The sequence below is a fragment of the Heterodontus francisci genome, chromosome 6 (assembly GCF_036365525.1).
Source record: "Heterodontus francisci isolate sHetFra1 chromosome 6, sHetFra1.hap1, whole genome shotgun sequence".
NCBI lineage: Eukaryota > Metazoa > Chordata > Chondrichthyes > Heterodontiformes > Heterodontidae > Heterodontus > Heterodontus francisci.
In genome coordinates this window covers 26367499-26382197 of record NC_090376.1, presented here as the reverse complement: position 1 = coordinate 26382197, position 14699 = coordinate 26367499, and the positions used below count along the sequence as shown (strand labels likewise).

Below are 14699 nucleotides of genomic sequence, written 5' to 3'. Positions count from 1 at the left end.
TGAAGTCAATGTACACATGGTGCTAGCAAGAGGAGTACATAGATACATTAAGGTTTCTTGGCATGGCTTGTGGGGAAAATGAGGGTTAGTATAGAGTGCGTTAAAAATCGATTAGAGGTTAAAGTAAAAATAGAATGGTGAGAGATGAGACAGAAAATGGCAAGATTTAAGATGTTTTACATTCTGTATTTGTATTAAAATTTGGTTGTATACAACTAATATATGATGAATAAAGCTGCTGCTGATATTGGAGTGCAGTAGTGTACTTGTTATGTTACTGGATTAAACATTCAGAGAATTTGAGCTCAGATGGCAGTTTGAGAATTTTAATTCCGTTTTTAAAAAAAAACTCTGGAAATTAAAAGCTGGCGTTAATAAAACTGTCAGATTGTCATGAAAGCCTTCTTTAGTAATGTCCTTTAGGAACAAAACCTGTTGTCCTTACCCAGTCTGGCCTGTATGTGACTCCAGTCTTCCATCAAAGTAGTTCACTTGTAAATGATGTTTGTCGTGGCCTAATAAGCTATTCATTTCACAGCAACTAGGGATGGGCACCAGTTTCTGGCTTTGGCATGTGACATGCATACTGAATAAAATTACATATTTAAAAAAACTTTATACTGTTATAATTATTTTAGCAGTACTGACCTTTTAAGGGAGCTTAAGATTTCTGAGAATCAGCTGATGGCTTTTCTCACTTCCCTACCCTCAATTTTCTCTTCCCTTCTCCCCCAAAGTGATGACTCATGTTTGACAGATGTTTCTATTGGGGAAGGACCTTGCCTAAGTGTTCAAATGTGAAGCTAGATGATGAATATCAGAAAACTATATTTTACGGAAGACCCCCAACAGGTGCATCTTTACCAGCCCAAGGTACAATCAGTAGCAGGAACTCAGGCTCAATTTTCCCTCCTTAGTCTGGGGAAATTTAAGCTATGTGTAGTGGCCCCATTGTTGCCCCAGTGGAAATCTGTTCGCTCAAAATAAATTAACATTCCATGATTTGGTTGGGCCAGTACCATACCATTTAGAGTAGGTGTATACAAGCCCAGGGAGAGAACTCCAATACTGGAAGTCTAAGGATTAAAACATCAGTCAGACTCCGTAGTAGCACTCTCTGCAGTTGACACTTCTACGTGATACTGATGGAATGCTGTCCTATTGAGGTTCTATCTTTTTTGATGTAATAAATCTGGGGCCCATCTGCCTGTAAAAGATTCCTTAGCATTGTTTGAAGAAGAACAGGGGAACTTTCCCAGTGTCCTGGTCAATATTTATCCCTCCATACCACCGCCAAACTGGTCTTATCTCTATGACTACACTTCAAAAGCAATTCTTTGGCTGTGAAGTGCTGAGGGTGTGAAAATACAAATTGTTTCCTCTTTCTTTACATGTGCTTATGATGCATTTTTTCCTGAGTGTGGGTTTACTAAAAAAACACACGTGATTTCAGATGCATAATCTCTGCTTCTTCAGATTGGAAGGTTTGATGGTCACTGTGTCACTGAGTTTATTTTTTGGTAAATTCCTTTCTATCCATTTCTGTTCCTCGTATGTTTCTTTGGGAATAATCAGAAGCATTTGACATAAATAATGGCATTGAGGTGATCAGAACTGTTCTATTCAAGTTTCCATTTTTTTTTGCAGTGTGAAAAGTGGTCAGATACGAAATCTGGAATCTGCAAGAGTCTCCATGGTTGGTCAAATAAAACAGTAAGTTTTTTTTTTCAATGATTCCTCAGTAACATAGGGCTGAATTTTCAGGGCCCCCACCCCGCAAAGTTGGGAGCAGAGGCAGGGGGACTGAAATTACCAGCACTCAGTGTGTCAATTTCAAGGCTCCCATTCCTGATGTTGGCGATCACCAAGGTGGGAGGAGGGTGGGGCAGGAATCCCACTCTCCTCCCAATTGAGCCCAATTAAACTTGCTAAAAAGCTCGTTTAGAGCCTGCCAAGGGCGTTCTCCTTTTTAAAGGGGTGGGCTGCTTACCCATGCCTTCAGAAACTGACAACCTGAAGGCAGACGGGTAAAGAATGCGAAGCTAGGCATGGCTGCCCTCTGGGGCATCACCCCCAATCCATAAGGGGGTCAGTGGGGTAAAGGAGGACTGAACAGTTGGTAAGGGGGTGACTTTGGCACTGCAGGGAGATTGGCACTCAGCACCTGGGCTTTGAATGGGATCATCACCCCTGGCATCATGGGGGCAGAAGACCGGTGGCACAGCTGCCAAGGACAGTTGGCTGGCCAGCTACCCAGAGGGAAGGCTCCAACTGGCAATGGAGGCCTGACTATCAGATTTTGGGTCCATTGGCAATGAGGGACAGCACCCTCTGCAGGAAGGGCTGAACCCTGGACTTCGAGGGCACAGGAAAGGAAAGACGGGCAGGAAAGATAACGGAGACCAAACCCTCAACACAGGATTGACTGCCGAAGACTGAGCTACCTGGAGACAACAGAGGACCAGTGCTGCAGGAGACTGCGACTCTAGGCAGATAGTCACAGATATCTGTGCCCTCACTGCTGAACACCTCACAGCACTGGTCGCCATGCCCTATCAGTGGCTGTCAAAGTTACTGTGGCCACGAACTTTGTTTTTGGCTCCTTCCAAGGGTCAGCTGCGGAGCTAGTGCCATCTCAAAAATGGCTGAACACCACTGCATCTCGCAGGTCGATGATGCTGTCGTTGCCAGAGCTGGACAACACATTCATTTAATGACCAACATGACCTTGCAGGGAAAGAGGATATTGGATTTCACCTCCATCGCTGGATTCCCCCAGGTGCAGGGCATCATTGATTGCACCCATGTGGCCAGCGAGATTCATCAACAGGAGGGTTTCTACTCCTTCAAAGTCTGCTTTCCTGGCAGCTGCCATGACTCCATGTCTGCCAGTCCAGGCTGCCTCAGATCTTCACTCCAATTGCCAAAGTGCGTGGATGGATCCTAGGGAATGGGAAATCTTTTGAAGCTGCTTCCCCATCTACGGGATCCTGCAGACAGAGGCACAGAGGTGATGCAGCCAATGCCACCTGCTCAGCAGGACTACCATTGTGCAGGGCTTCTGAAGATGTGATTCCAGTGCCTGGACTGTTTGGGTGGTGCCCTCCAACTCTCCTGTGAGGGTCTTGCTCATTGTGGTGACTTGGGCATTGCGCTCTTCATAACCTGGCCTCCAAAGAGGTCTGGACGTTGAGGACAGTGAGGCCCTGGAAGGAGACAGCTCATCGGGGGAGGAGCAGGAGCAGGCGAGGAGAGACTCAGAGCGAGATGATGCTGAACAGAGAGGTGCCCTTGCTGTACGACAACCTCCAGGAAGAGGACCTCCCTCCTCTCCCTCACAGCCTCCAATAGTAGATCCAGGTTGGCATCGATGAAGCGAGGGTTGCTCTGCCCCGGTGCAAGGCCTCCGACTCCCCGAAACGTCTCACTTCCCTCTAGTGCAGTGGAAGGCTTTGGCACAAACCGCAGATCTCTTCCCTCAGTGATGGCTACCATAGGGTGTCTAAATGAGTCCCACACTTCATCTGACTTGCCCTCATTTTCACCCCCTCTGGCTCTGTGGACAGAAAAGCGGTTCCATATCAATTAAGCGCTTCTGCACGCAAAAATCTTAACATTAATCGGTTTCCGACGGGTGGTGGGTGTTAGAAAAACGTGCTGTGTCGAACGATGATTTTTAATCCACCAGCTGGAAACCTAAATTAATTTTTTTTTTAAAGTGACTCGCTGCTGGCAGCTAAAGATGGCCACCCCAATTTGCATTACTCTACTTTCCACATACCAATGCACTGAGATGGAGATGGTGTGTCTGCAAAGACCTATCAAGAACAATGAGCTGGGGAATCTGAGTGAATCATCTATCCTGCTCCCCTCATCAAGGCATCTGAATATTCAACCAGTAGTGACAAACCACTCAAAACTAATCACTTGAACAATGGGACCCTAGCTGTGAGAAGGGAATTGCTAGACATGGACTGATTAAGTTGCAAGAGGGAATATACACTAGTAACCACCGTGCTTGAATCACTGGATGATGGTCATGTGACAGTCCTACCCTCCATGTGCTTAAGCTGGTGTTTTCTCTGCAGCAGAGAGACAAGCAGCCAGATGCTGAAAAAAGTCCCGAGTGGGATCCCTCCTTTTTAGCTCTCACGCTCTCTAATCCACCTTGCAAGCTTTGAAGCCTGCCTGCTGACCGTGACCACCCAGGAATACTCCTGCTGCAGACAGAGACTCTTTTTGAAGGAAATCACCCACATTGTTATCTCCAGGAGAACCACTGAATCAGTTGTTCACATCTTCACATCGGAAGCTGCATGACCACCGAATTCAGTTTGAAGTCAGTCGAATCAACAACCTCCACAGACTGTATACCCCTTTTATTTCTCTGGACTCTAATTTGACCAATCTATCCTTCCCCACTCTGTAACCTATTTGTCCAATTTTTATGATCACGGTGTATAAACAGTTAAACACTGAGTTGGTAAGTATATCCACTTCAAAAAGAAATAAACCTGTTTCAGTCAAACAAGGAGAGGGAGAAGAGGGGAGCCCTTCGATCACCACCCCCCCCCCCACCCCACCTCACCTGATCATAACATGGGTTTCTGACCCAAACAATGAGGAAGAGGAGGTCGCCAATAATGAACTCTTGGGGAACTCCAGAGGTGAGGGTGCACAGTGTGTAGAGAGGCCGATGCTCTGGTTATGATCGGATATGTGAAAATGGAACAGGGCAGTCAAACTAAGCTGGGGAATACAATAGAGTTATTGAAGGTTGATCACAATGTTCCATGTCAAAGGCTGCAGAAATGTTAAGGGGGAATGTACCACACTCTCAAAATATTGTTCATGACTTAGTGTGGGGCTGTTTTGGTGCTGTGGAAGGTGTGGAAACCTGTTTGAAATGATTTGTGGAAGAGACGAGCAGGAAGATGGGAGGTAACAAATTCAGGGAGTTTGGAGATGGTATATTAGTTTTGGAAGGAGAGAGGAATCGAGTGGAGGCGGTAGGGGGAGGGGATTTAAGGACACAGTTGGTAATGTATCAAAGAAATAAAGGCTTATCTTTGTTCTCTAGGATGATCCTCGAGCCCTACTTCTAGATTTAGTACTTTGTGCCATTATTTTCATAATGGCTCTTCTTTAAACACCATCTGAAAATTCATATATATAATGGGGTCAGTTTCCATTGTTGTGCAGCAAATCAGGACTCTAATGGAGTAGTAGAAGTCTGAATATCCAGCAGAAATCAGTTCTGGCACATTCCCTCAGCTTTTGGGTGTTGCTTTATCTTCTAGTTTGTTGTGGGGGGTCTGAAACTCCTGTCTGAAGCTTTGTAACTAGCTGCTATCAAGAGTGCAGGAGTGGTCTGGATGGCTGTCCACTAGATTTGTTTCCTTTTGAATAGCTTTGCTTTCTAGTTCACCACAATGAACAGTTGACATTATCTTCTTGTGGGTGTGATGTGGGGAGTGGGCGGGAGGAATTGTCTATCATCACAAGCTCTTAGCCATTTTTTTCTGGTCCAGCTGAGTTCTGTGAAACATAGATGCAGAAAATTTTCAGTCCAGAAGGAGGCCATTTGGCCTATTGCGTTCTGTACCAGCCAACAAAGAGCTATCCATTCTAATCCTACTTTCCAGCTTTTGGTCTGTAGCCCTGTAGGTTATGGCACTTCAATGCAAGCAATAAAGACCTCAAACCTGGAACCAAGCTCATGGTCTACAGGGCTGCAGTGTTACCTGCCCTCCTGTACGTGTCGGAAACGTGGACACTGTACAGCAAACATCTCAAAGCCTCCACAAGATCCTGGAAATTCAATGGTAGGTCAGGCACGCCAATATTAGTGTCCTCTCTCTCTCAGGCCAACACCCCCAGTATCGAGACATTGTTCATGGCTAGTCAGTTACGTTAGGCGGGCCACATTGTCTGCATGCCTGACACAAGACTCTCAAAACAAGCTTTCTACTCCGAGCTCTGTCACGGCAAAAGGATACCAGGAGGGCAGAGGAAACGCTACAAGGATATCTTTAAAACCTCCCTGAAAACATGTGACATTTCCACTGATTCATGGGAATCCCTTGCCCAAGACCACCCAAAATGGAGAAGAAGCATCCGCGAATGTGCCAGCCAGTTGAAACAACGTTGACATGACCAGGCAAGCGACCAAGTGCAAATAATGGAAGGAGCATTCAGAAGTTTGAGTATCCCATTCACTCGCCTCACCAAACACCACCTGCCCAACCTGTGGCAGAGTGTGCAGATCGAGAATTGGACTATTCCATCACAGAAGGACCCACACCCTGGAGTGGAAGAAAGTCATCCTCGTTCCTGAGGGACTGCCTAAGGAGAAGAAGCAATCCAATTTTTAAAAATGCGATGAGGCTTTAAACAGAATTGAAAATTAATGAAACTGATTCCTGATGTTTGAAAATTCTCAATTAGCAATTTTACATCTGCCCTGGATGTTCTGTCAAGTTTGGCATCACAGATTGATTGCTCCCATAAGTGGATTCAACATCCTTTAAAGGCAGGCATTTAGCTTTTACTGTCCAATATCTAGTGCTATAATATGTTCTGGGGCCATAACAATAATCCCTTTGTCAAATGAACTGGATGTGATTATGTGTGCCTGTCCTTACTTCTGAAAGGTGGACTGATGGATTTTAATGAGATAAAGCACCTGGGGCAGGGTGGAGAGAGAATCACTAATCTGGTTTATTTTACAGATTGCATATAATTGACCAGGGTAGTAAATATTGATTTTTTAACTTATTCCATTATGCACGATCCACATAAAGATTCCACAATGTTAATGGGCTAGCACACCCTCTTCAAACTAGTACCTTTTTCTCTGACTTATTGGTCCTATTGTAGAAGAGATCTTTGTTCCTCTAGTGCCATCTTCCCTTTTCCAGCTCAAGCCAAAAGCCTCTCCAGCCTGTGTTTTCCTCTTTTGACTGCACAGGAAATCATCAATTTGATATCTGATGTTCCTGATGGTCAATCGGGCTACCAATAAACTGACTACCACCAACCCACTCCAAGATGGGAGCCCCGAGAAATGAACTCCTGCTGCTTCCAAATGAATAGGACAATCCAATAATAGGTGCAGATGATCACTCGGATGTTAAGCAAACTTTCATTGTCCCAAGCAATCTGGGTAGACACTTCATCTGGATTCAAAGTCCACGTCTTCCATTTCTGCTGTTCTGTGAATTTAACCCATGGAAGATAAATTTTGTTTACAAGTAGAATTTTAATAAAATCACAAGAATCTTACATGGGGAAATAATCAAAAGTCTGGATAAGTGACATGCTCACCCAGTCTGATTGTTTCCTTGCAGGTGTGAGGACGATATCAACACTCCAGGTAGCTCTCAATCTGTTGTGGACACTGCTATTCATGAAGAGGAGGAAGACGAAGAAGAAGGAACAGCAAAGAAGGAGAAACAACCTGAATCAAGTAAAAAAATAAAGGAATGTAAAACTGAGGTAAGCAACCAGCTGTTGAATTCAAGTGAAAATATGTCACCATCTATTCACTTGTTTTTAGTCTCGTTTTCCTGAAAAATGTCTTGTACTATCTTTGGGCCCAAAAATATTCCTGTTCTTAAAGTTGCAGGACACTATATTTTGTTCTTGAAATTAAAAGTGCTCAGCAAAGTAATCAATGCTTAAAAATCACATTCTAAATTCAATTTGTTTTCAAAATGTTAAAATGTAAGGCTTGCTAAATTTAAGTGAAAGTATTTTTTTTTTAAATTCGGTCAGTTTTTCTGGCCATGTGGATGTATATACTGCATCATGGGATATTTAACTTTCGTAACGTTCACCAGAAGGTTGAGGTTCAATTCCTGGTCGCAGTTTATTGATTTAAAACTATTACTTTCTCTTTTAAATTATTTAATTGGTCTTGCTTCAGCCTACAGTCTGAGCTTAAATTCCAGGTGATCAGAGCCATACTTCTGTCTCACTCTGTATGTATTTTGGTTCCTGCCCCTTCCATTCAACCCTGCAGACCCTCTGAAGACATTAACTCCTTACTGGGTACATTATTGCATGGTAATGTAGTGGTTATGGTAATGTACTGTATCATCAAAGTGGCTACCAGCTCCCCTCAACAAAAACACACGAGCACCTACCAAATAACTTTTTGTCAGCTCCAGTGCACTTCATAGAAACATAAATTCATAAAGCACAGAAGGAGGCCATTCAGCCCATCGTGCCTGGTCAGCTGTTTGAAAGAGCTGTTCAATTATTCCCACTCCCCTGCTCTTTCCCTGTAGCCCTTCAAATTCTTCCTATAGTAAGCCATGTTAAACAATAGGATTATGGCATGCTACATCTGTGAGCAACAAATACTTATAAGACTGAACTTATTGGTTTTTGTCAAAATGATCTACCATATGTACTCCCATGAACACTATCTGGGAGCTCATTATTTTTGCTGTCGTAGAGTGTTACAATCATGATGGATTACTTCTTCCTTTGTCAAGGCTATAATTTCTAGACTGCTCTACAACTGGCTAATTATATGTATTGTTATTTAACGTTCATTATTTTAGTACACATGGCGTATCGAGCTGTCCAAAACTGAGAGATACTGGGAGGGGTGGTTCAAAGGACTATCCAACCTCTTTCTCAGCTGCCCAGTCCCCAAACTACTATTACTAGCAGGTGTGTTTATTCATAACTTAACTTCTGTTCCTTTGTGAAAACTGTTTATAAATCTTCTATTATGTAATTTCAATAATCCATATAATGTGACATGTTTTCTAATGTAGGTGTTGACAGATTGGATCGAGATCTTACGATTGGTCAAATGCAAGGTAGTCATTAACTTTCATCTAGTTTATGTTGTACAGCCTCAGCAAGGGCTAATTTAAATAACAATTGTGACTTTTCTATCTGTGTTTATTCTTCGACATTGTAAATGCTGCATTAAAAACTTTCAGTTTGCTTTTTACAAAGCTCAATGTGTGGTATTTTCTTCTCAGTCTTTGTTTATCCTGTATCAAGTGTACCAGAGTATACCTAGCTGGTTCAATAGTTTTTGATACTGAGCAAGCTGAAACTGATTTGCAACTTCAATCAATGAAAGACTTGATCAAAAATGTAACCACAATTCCTTTGTCTGAGAGGGGGGTAACGAACCGAAGAATGAAATGACATTCTAGAGTCTGGGCTGAATTTTATGGGCCCCCTAGGGACGGCAATGGCAGGGGGGGAGGGCAGGCGGGCTGGCCTATAACATTGTGTGGGAAGATGGGGTGGGGTGGAGTGCCTGATGGCTTCCAATTTAATCCAAGTTGGGGAAGGCCAAGAATGGCCTTCCCACCCCAGGCAAATTGAGGCCCTTAAGTGGCCAATTAATGGCCATTTAAGGGCCTCTTCCTGCCTCCACCTCAATTTAATTGAAGACGGAAGGACCCACCGCTGCAGCGAGACACCGCCAGGTAAAACCTGAATCGACCTGGACGCCACTTACCTCTCCTGCTCTCTTTGTACTGCAAGGTCTCATCCTGCAGTTCCAGCAGTGGCCCACTTCTCCCAATGGAGAACTGCTGGTACTGCAGCGCTGCTGGCCTTCCAATTGGCCAGCAGCTCTGGAGACGGGCTCATCGCTTAAAGGGCCAGCACCCCACCGTGAAATTGCAATGGGAGTCCGACAGAGGGCCAAGGCGGTGTCTCCCCATCCTTCCGGCCCACCACCGGGGCCCCGTCGCCAGAATAAAATTCAGCCCTTTGCGGAAAGAATGTGTTGTAATAATTTTTAAAATCTATATTTTCAAATGAGTTAATGAAGATTCATTAATGTGATTATGATTCTTGTATATGCATTTTTTAAGGAAAATTTCAGATGCAAGTTCTTCCACAGTGTGGCCATGCTGTACATGAAGATGCCCCAGACAAAGTAAGCTTTTTCCTCCATCAAAGGGAATCTCTTTAATTTAGTTGTGGCTTTCAAATTTGAGCAAATTCTGAACCTGAAATTGGTAGAATCAGAATTAAAGTAACAGAGTGACCAATAATGTTACCAATTGCAAATAATAAAGGAGCTTTTGAGGCCTGGCTAGCTTAACAAGCAATGGAGTGTCACTAAAACCTGGCAATTGTATCAACAAAAATAGTGTATTGAGTTTCATTTTAGTAGCTGATAATTTTACATCAGTGTAGACTTATTTTTAATTTTTGACAAAAATGTTTGTGATTGCTTGGAAAGTTTTTTGGCAAAACTTTTCATGACCAACCAAAACTAATGAAATCTGTAAATGCTAGAAACCTGGAATAAAAACAAAAAATACTGTCGACATCTGTAAAGACAAATGGCATTTCAGGTGTAAGGCCTTCATCAGACCTGCTGTGTATTTCCAACATTTCCGGGTCTTTATTTGTTTAAATAATTCCAGGCTGTAGGTGAAATGTGTTTAATTTCTTTAAAATTTATAAAATTTATTTAATTTTTTCAAGTTTAGAGTCTGATATGGTGGTTGAATATGATTATTGGAGCTAGAGAACAAATCTAATTATTTATATACAATTAATTTTATATCAACTTAAAAATGTTTGTAGGTAGCAGAGGCAGTTGCAACATTCATGGTTCGTAATAAGTTTACAGAAGCAAAGGGTGAAACCCATAGGTAAGGTGCTTTACCTATTCTTTCTTAAACTGTATAAGATAATAATAGAATACAGCACGGAGATGGACCATTTGACTCATCAAACCTGTATTGGTGGTTTTCTTCACTTAAGACACTTAGTCTAATCCTTCTCTCCTGTTCGCTCTCCATACTCTTTAATTCACATATTTCAAAAAAATTAGGGACTCTTCTTCAAGAACCAATATCTGTGTAAAACATTTTGCTTCAAATTTTTCCTCTAATTCTTTTTTATGATTATTTTAATCTTGTGCCTGCTCCCATCTCATCAATCTCTCTTAATTTGCCTTATAACCCTTCAAGCTCTTGAAGTTTTCTAGAAGGTCACCCCCTAACCTTTCCACATTAGTATTATTTTAAAGGCCTAATTTCTCAGTTTCTGCTCATTTATGATTTTTTTTCTTTAATCAGGTGTCCACAACTATATACAAACACTCTTAACAGTGACCTAGCTGTGGTTTGTATGTTTAGATTACTGAAAGTACTTGTGTTCTTGTACATTCAGTTATACTATAAAATAGTATTTAAGTTTGAATAATTCCAGTCCTCAGCATTTTGTTTTAAATTTTCTTATATTTTTCTCCCTGCCCACATATGCACATCTGTGCGTGGATGATTTTATATGGATCGGACTAAACTCATAGAACAGATCAGTTTGCCTTCTATATAGAATATCTATTGGCACAACTCTTTAATATAAAACAGAAATACCACATAATAACAGTAAACCAAAAGGGTTCCAGCAACTTGCTGAAATAATTTCACAATTGTGAATCTGTAAAGCAGCCTGTTAGCAGTGTTCACACATCTACAAGTTTCTATTGGAACGGTTCTAAAGCCAGGATAAGAACGTAAGGAAATATGGAACAAGAAACCCCATTTGGCTAGTTTTTCTTTTGAAGAACCTTTTCTGATTTTCAAAGGAAACCTGCTCGCTGAAATTTCTGTCTGATCTCTGAAGTAATCTAGTGAAGCTTTAATTAATGTAGGCTTTAAATCATTATTTAAGCCGAGTTTGAATCTAACGCTGCTGTAAAAGATTCTACCTGTGAATAAACTTGCTTGTCGATTCAGTTAGGTCCAAAAGTGTCTATTATAAATTATATTACTTGTCATTTTAAGTGACTTGGGTGCATACTGGAAATCCTACATACAAATCCAAAAAGCAGATCTATTCTTTCCCTCAGACATGCTGTCCCAGATTATTCTGCACACAGGTCATATTCCATCATCAAAAAGCTGACCTTTAGGTTATCCATGAGACAAGCATCTGGTAATGGCTCCAAACATAACACCCAAGACCTGGCCCCACTGGCCTTGTGCTCTACCATTATTCAATGGAAATATAAATGAAGATAAGGATTTTGGGAATGTGCAAAATGAACTACACCAAGTATAAACTGTATACAGATAGTGTATGCTGACCAGAAAGATACTTGCTTATGTCAGTAACAGTAAACTTGAAAAGGTTCTCCATTCTATGCACTTTTTTTTTGTTTCAGCACTTATCCCAATTTTTAATCGATCCAACAGCCTTCAAATTCAACTTTGACTGCATAAAGATGCATCGGGCCACTGTGATGTATCCATGTATCGTCATCTGCCTAATCTGAGTAATACAGTGAAGCTGGAACGACAGAACTCCATAATCCTACTTCATCCTGCTGTTAGCCTGAATTCATTGATAGAATCTGCCATCATGGGCACTACAGAATGACTGAAAAGTGCAACCTGTTTCTGATTCAAACATTAAAACAATTAAAGGGTATTTCTTACTCAAAGTGTATTTTTTTCCTGCACATGTTCTACTATGGAACCTGGAAGTGTTTCATTTTTTACTGATTGCTTAAGGAGTTAAGATGTGCTGTGGAACTGAATGTGTTTGCAATACCAATAATTTCTGTGGTTAAATCTAGGTCTGCTTTAGAACTGAGTTCAGTGTTCCCATGAGTGGAGTATTTATTAAAAAAAAAAGTCAAAGGGAACATGAGAAAAATGAGCACAAGTATGCAGGACAACCCAACCAAATATGCCAAGCAGCTGGATTTGTTACAACTTTAACCATCAAAATACAAACACTACAGTCTTTATGCATGTACTGAGACTTCACCTAATTTAAACTGACTTTGAAGTGTACTTCTGGGGTTAAACTTTATTGGCCTTAACCATTGGCAAACAAATGAATTTGCAATTGTTTTGTGACCAGATCAAATGTTTTTATTTTAAGCAGTCTGTAATCCAAATTGTTTATAAAATAAAGATCAGTGTTTTAGACCACAGTTACACTATACTATTGTTCTAAGACATTAGCCAATGGAAGACACAGGCGGCAAGAGATAAATTATATTGCAGTCTACTCCTAGCTGTGATGCAAATTCTTGCCCACCAGGAGAAATCTCTTCATGTATGTTTGTTAACCCTGAGTGAGGAGCTGCAGTGTCCAGTTTCACCAAGTTTTTTTTAAAACTCAATACTATACTTCTAAAGTGTCTAGTAGATCCAGTGGCCTTGCCTAAGCACTTTTTATTCATACTGATGTGGACGTATCTTAAACCTAATGTGAAGCTTAAGTGGTGTGACAAAGTCTAGAGGTGATCTGAAACTGCTTGGCTTAAGTACACAAAATTGTTTCACATCAGTATGAAAGTGGCAGTAGTGCAAAAGTCAAAATACTGTGGATGATGCAAATCTGAAATGTAAACAGAAAATGGTGGAAATACTCAGTAGGTCAGGCAGCATCTGTAGACAGAGAAACAGTTAATGTTTCAGATCTGTGATCTTTTGTATAACTGCAATCTTCTATTGTCCCTCACTTTAAACACTTACACTCTCTGACAATGACAATCAGAAAAAAAAATTGGAAAAGAACTTAAATTTATTGAGAAAGATTACTAAAACTGGACTCCTGCTTAAATATGCAGTCTGTTTTACACAGTAGTCTAAGAAAGGAACAGTGAGGCAGAATGAAGGAACGGGGGATGAATTTCAGGTGGCGATTCCCTGCCCCTTTTGTTTTCACAGTTTATTTTGAACTTAATTTATTTTTCCATACTGTTAACTATCTTTGTATCTGTTTAGATGTGTCTTTTCAAGTCTGAAAAGCCTCAAGTTATTATGCTCACAGTATAGTTTTTCACTAATAGTGAATGAAGAAAAATATACCCCACTGTGTTTTCAACCGAATGATGGTACAAAATTATATTTTTGTTGAAATAAAAGAAAAATTATACTTTAGAATCGCAAATCTGACAGACAATAAACAGGCTGACCTCTGTGAGGTAAACAGTGGCTTAAAAACTGTAGACAAGTTTTTTTTTAAAAAAAAGTTTTTCAGAATTCAGTCCAAGTAGGACTTTCTCCAGACAAAAGCAAAATACCGCAGATGCTGGAAATCTGAAATGAAAAAAGAAAATGTTTGAAATACTGAGCAGGTCAAGCAACATTTGTGGAGAGAGAAACCGAGTTTATAGTTCAGGTCAATAACCTTTCATCAGAAGTGATGAAAGGTCATTGACCTGAAACATTAATTCTGGTTTCTCTGTCCATGGATGCTGCCTGATCTGTTGAGGATTTCCAGCGCTTTCTCCATTTTAGACGCAGTACATTTTGATTTGACTATTGTCATTTATGATGAGAAACAAAGTGTCCTAGACCATTTTTGTTAATTTTTAATTTTATTTTGAAGCACTGTTGTTAACCCCTTGTAACATTTGGATGCAGTTTGATTCTTATTGTAACATCATTATGGATCCATCGTGGCAGGATCTCAGGCTAAACTCCAAAGTTTTTATTAAATAGCTGCTGTCTTAATTTACTAACTGGTCTTTTGTTCAAGCTTGCAAATCTATCTGATTAACTCCTTCAATTAAGGATGGTTCACTCACAATAAAGCATTTAAGAGGTGAACAAAACTGAAATTCATTTTGAGACTCTAGAGGTAATATCACTTCGAGATGCACCAGTAAAAGCCCATCCTCACTCTTGTAAGCATAACTGCAGTCCTTTCTAGTGTGCATGAATATCCGATGTAGGGGA

At 41.0% G+C, this 14699-nt stretch overlaps 1 protein-coding gene across 2 annotated transcripts in view; it reads left to right on the top strand.

Annotated features, from left to right (window-relative positions):
• The window catches only part of ppme1 (protein phosphatase methylesterase 1), a 71546-nt gene extending 59107 nt beyond the window's left edge, over positions 1-12439 (top strand). Inside the window, exons 8-14 of one of the 2 annotated variants that reach the window (XM_068033363.1) lie at positions 1648-1713; positions 7350-7497; positions 8571-8682; positions 8790-8834; positions 9855-9919; positions 10579-10646; positions 12198-12439. In XM_068033363.1, the coding sequence (XP_067889464.1) occupies positions 1648-1713; positions 7350-7497; positions 8571-8682; positions 8790-8834; positions 9855-9919; positions 10579-10646; positions 12198-12216 (523 nt within the window). In that variant the 3' untranslated portion in view covers positions 12217-12439. Of the gene's footprint in view, positions 1-1647; positions 1714-7349; positions 7498-8570; positions 8683-8789; positions 8835-9854; positions 9920-10578; positions 10647-12166 lie in introns of both variants that reach the window. The other variant, XM_068033362.1, reaches the window with a different exon arrangement.
• The last annotated feature ends 2260 nt before the right edge of the window (positions 12440-14699 follow it).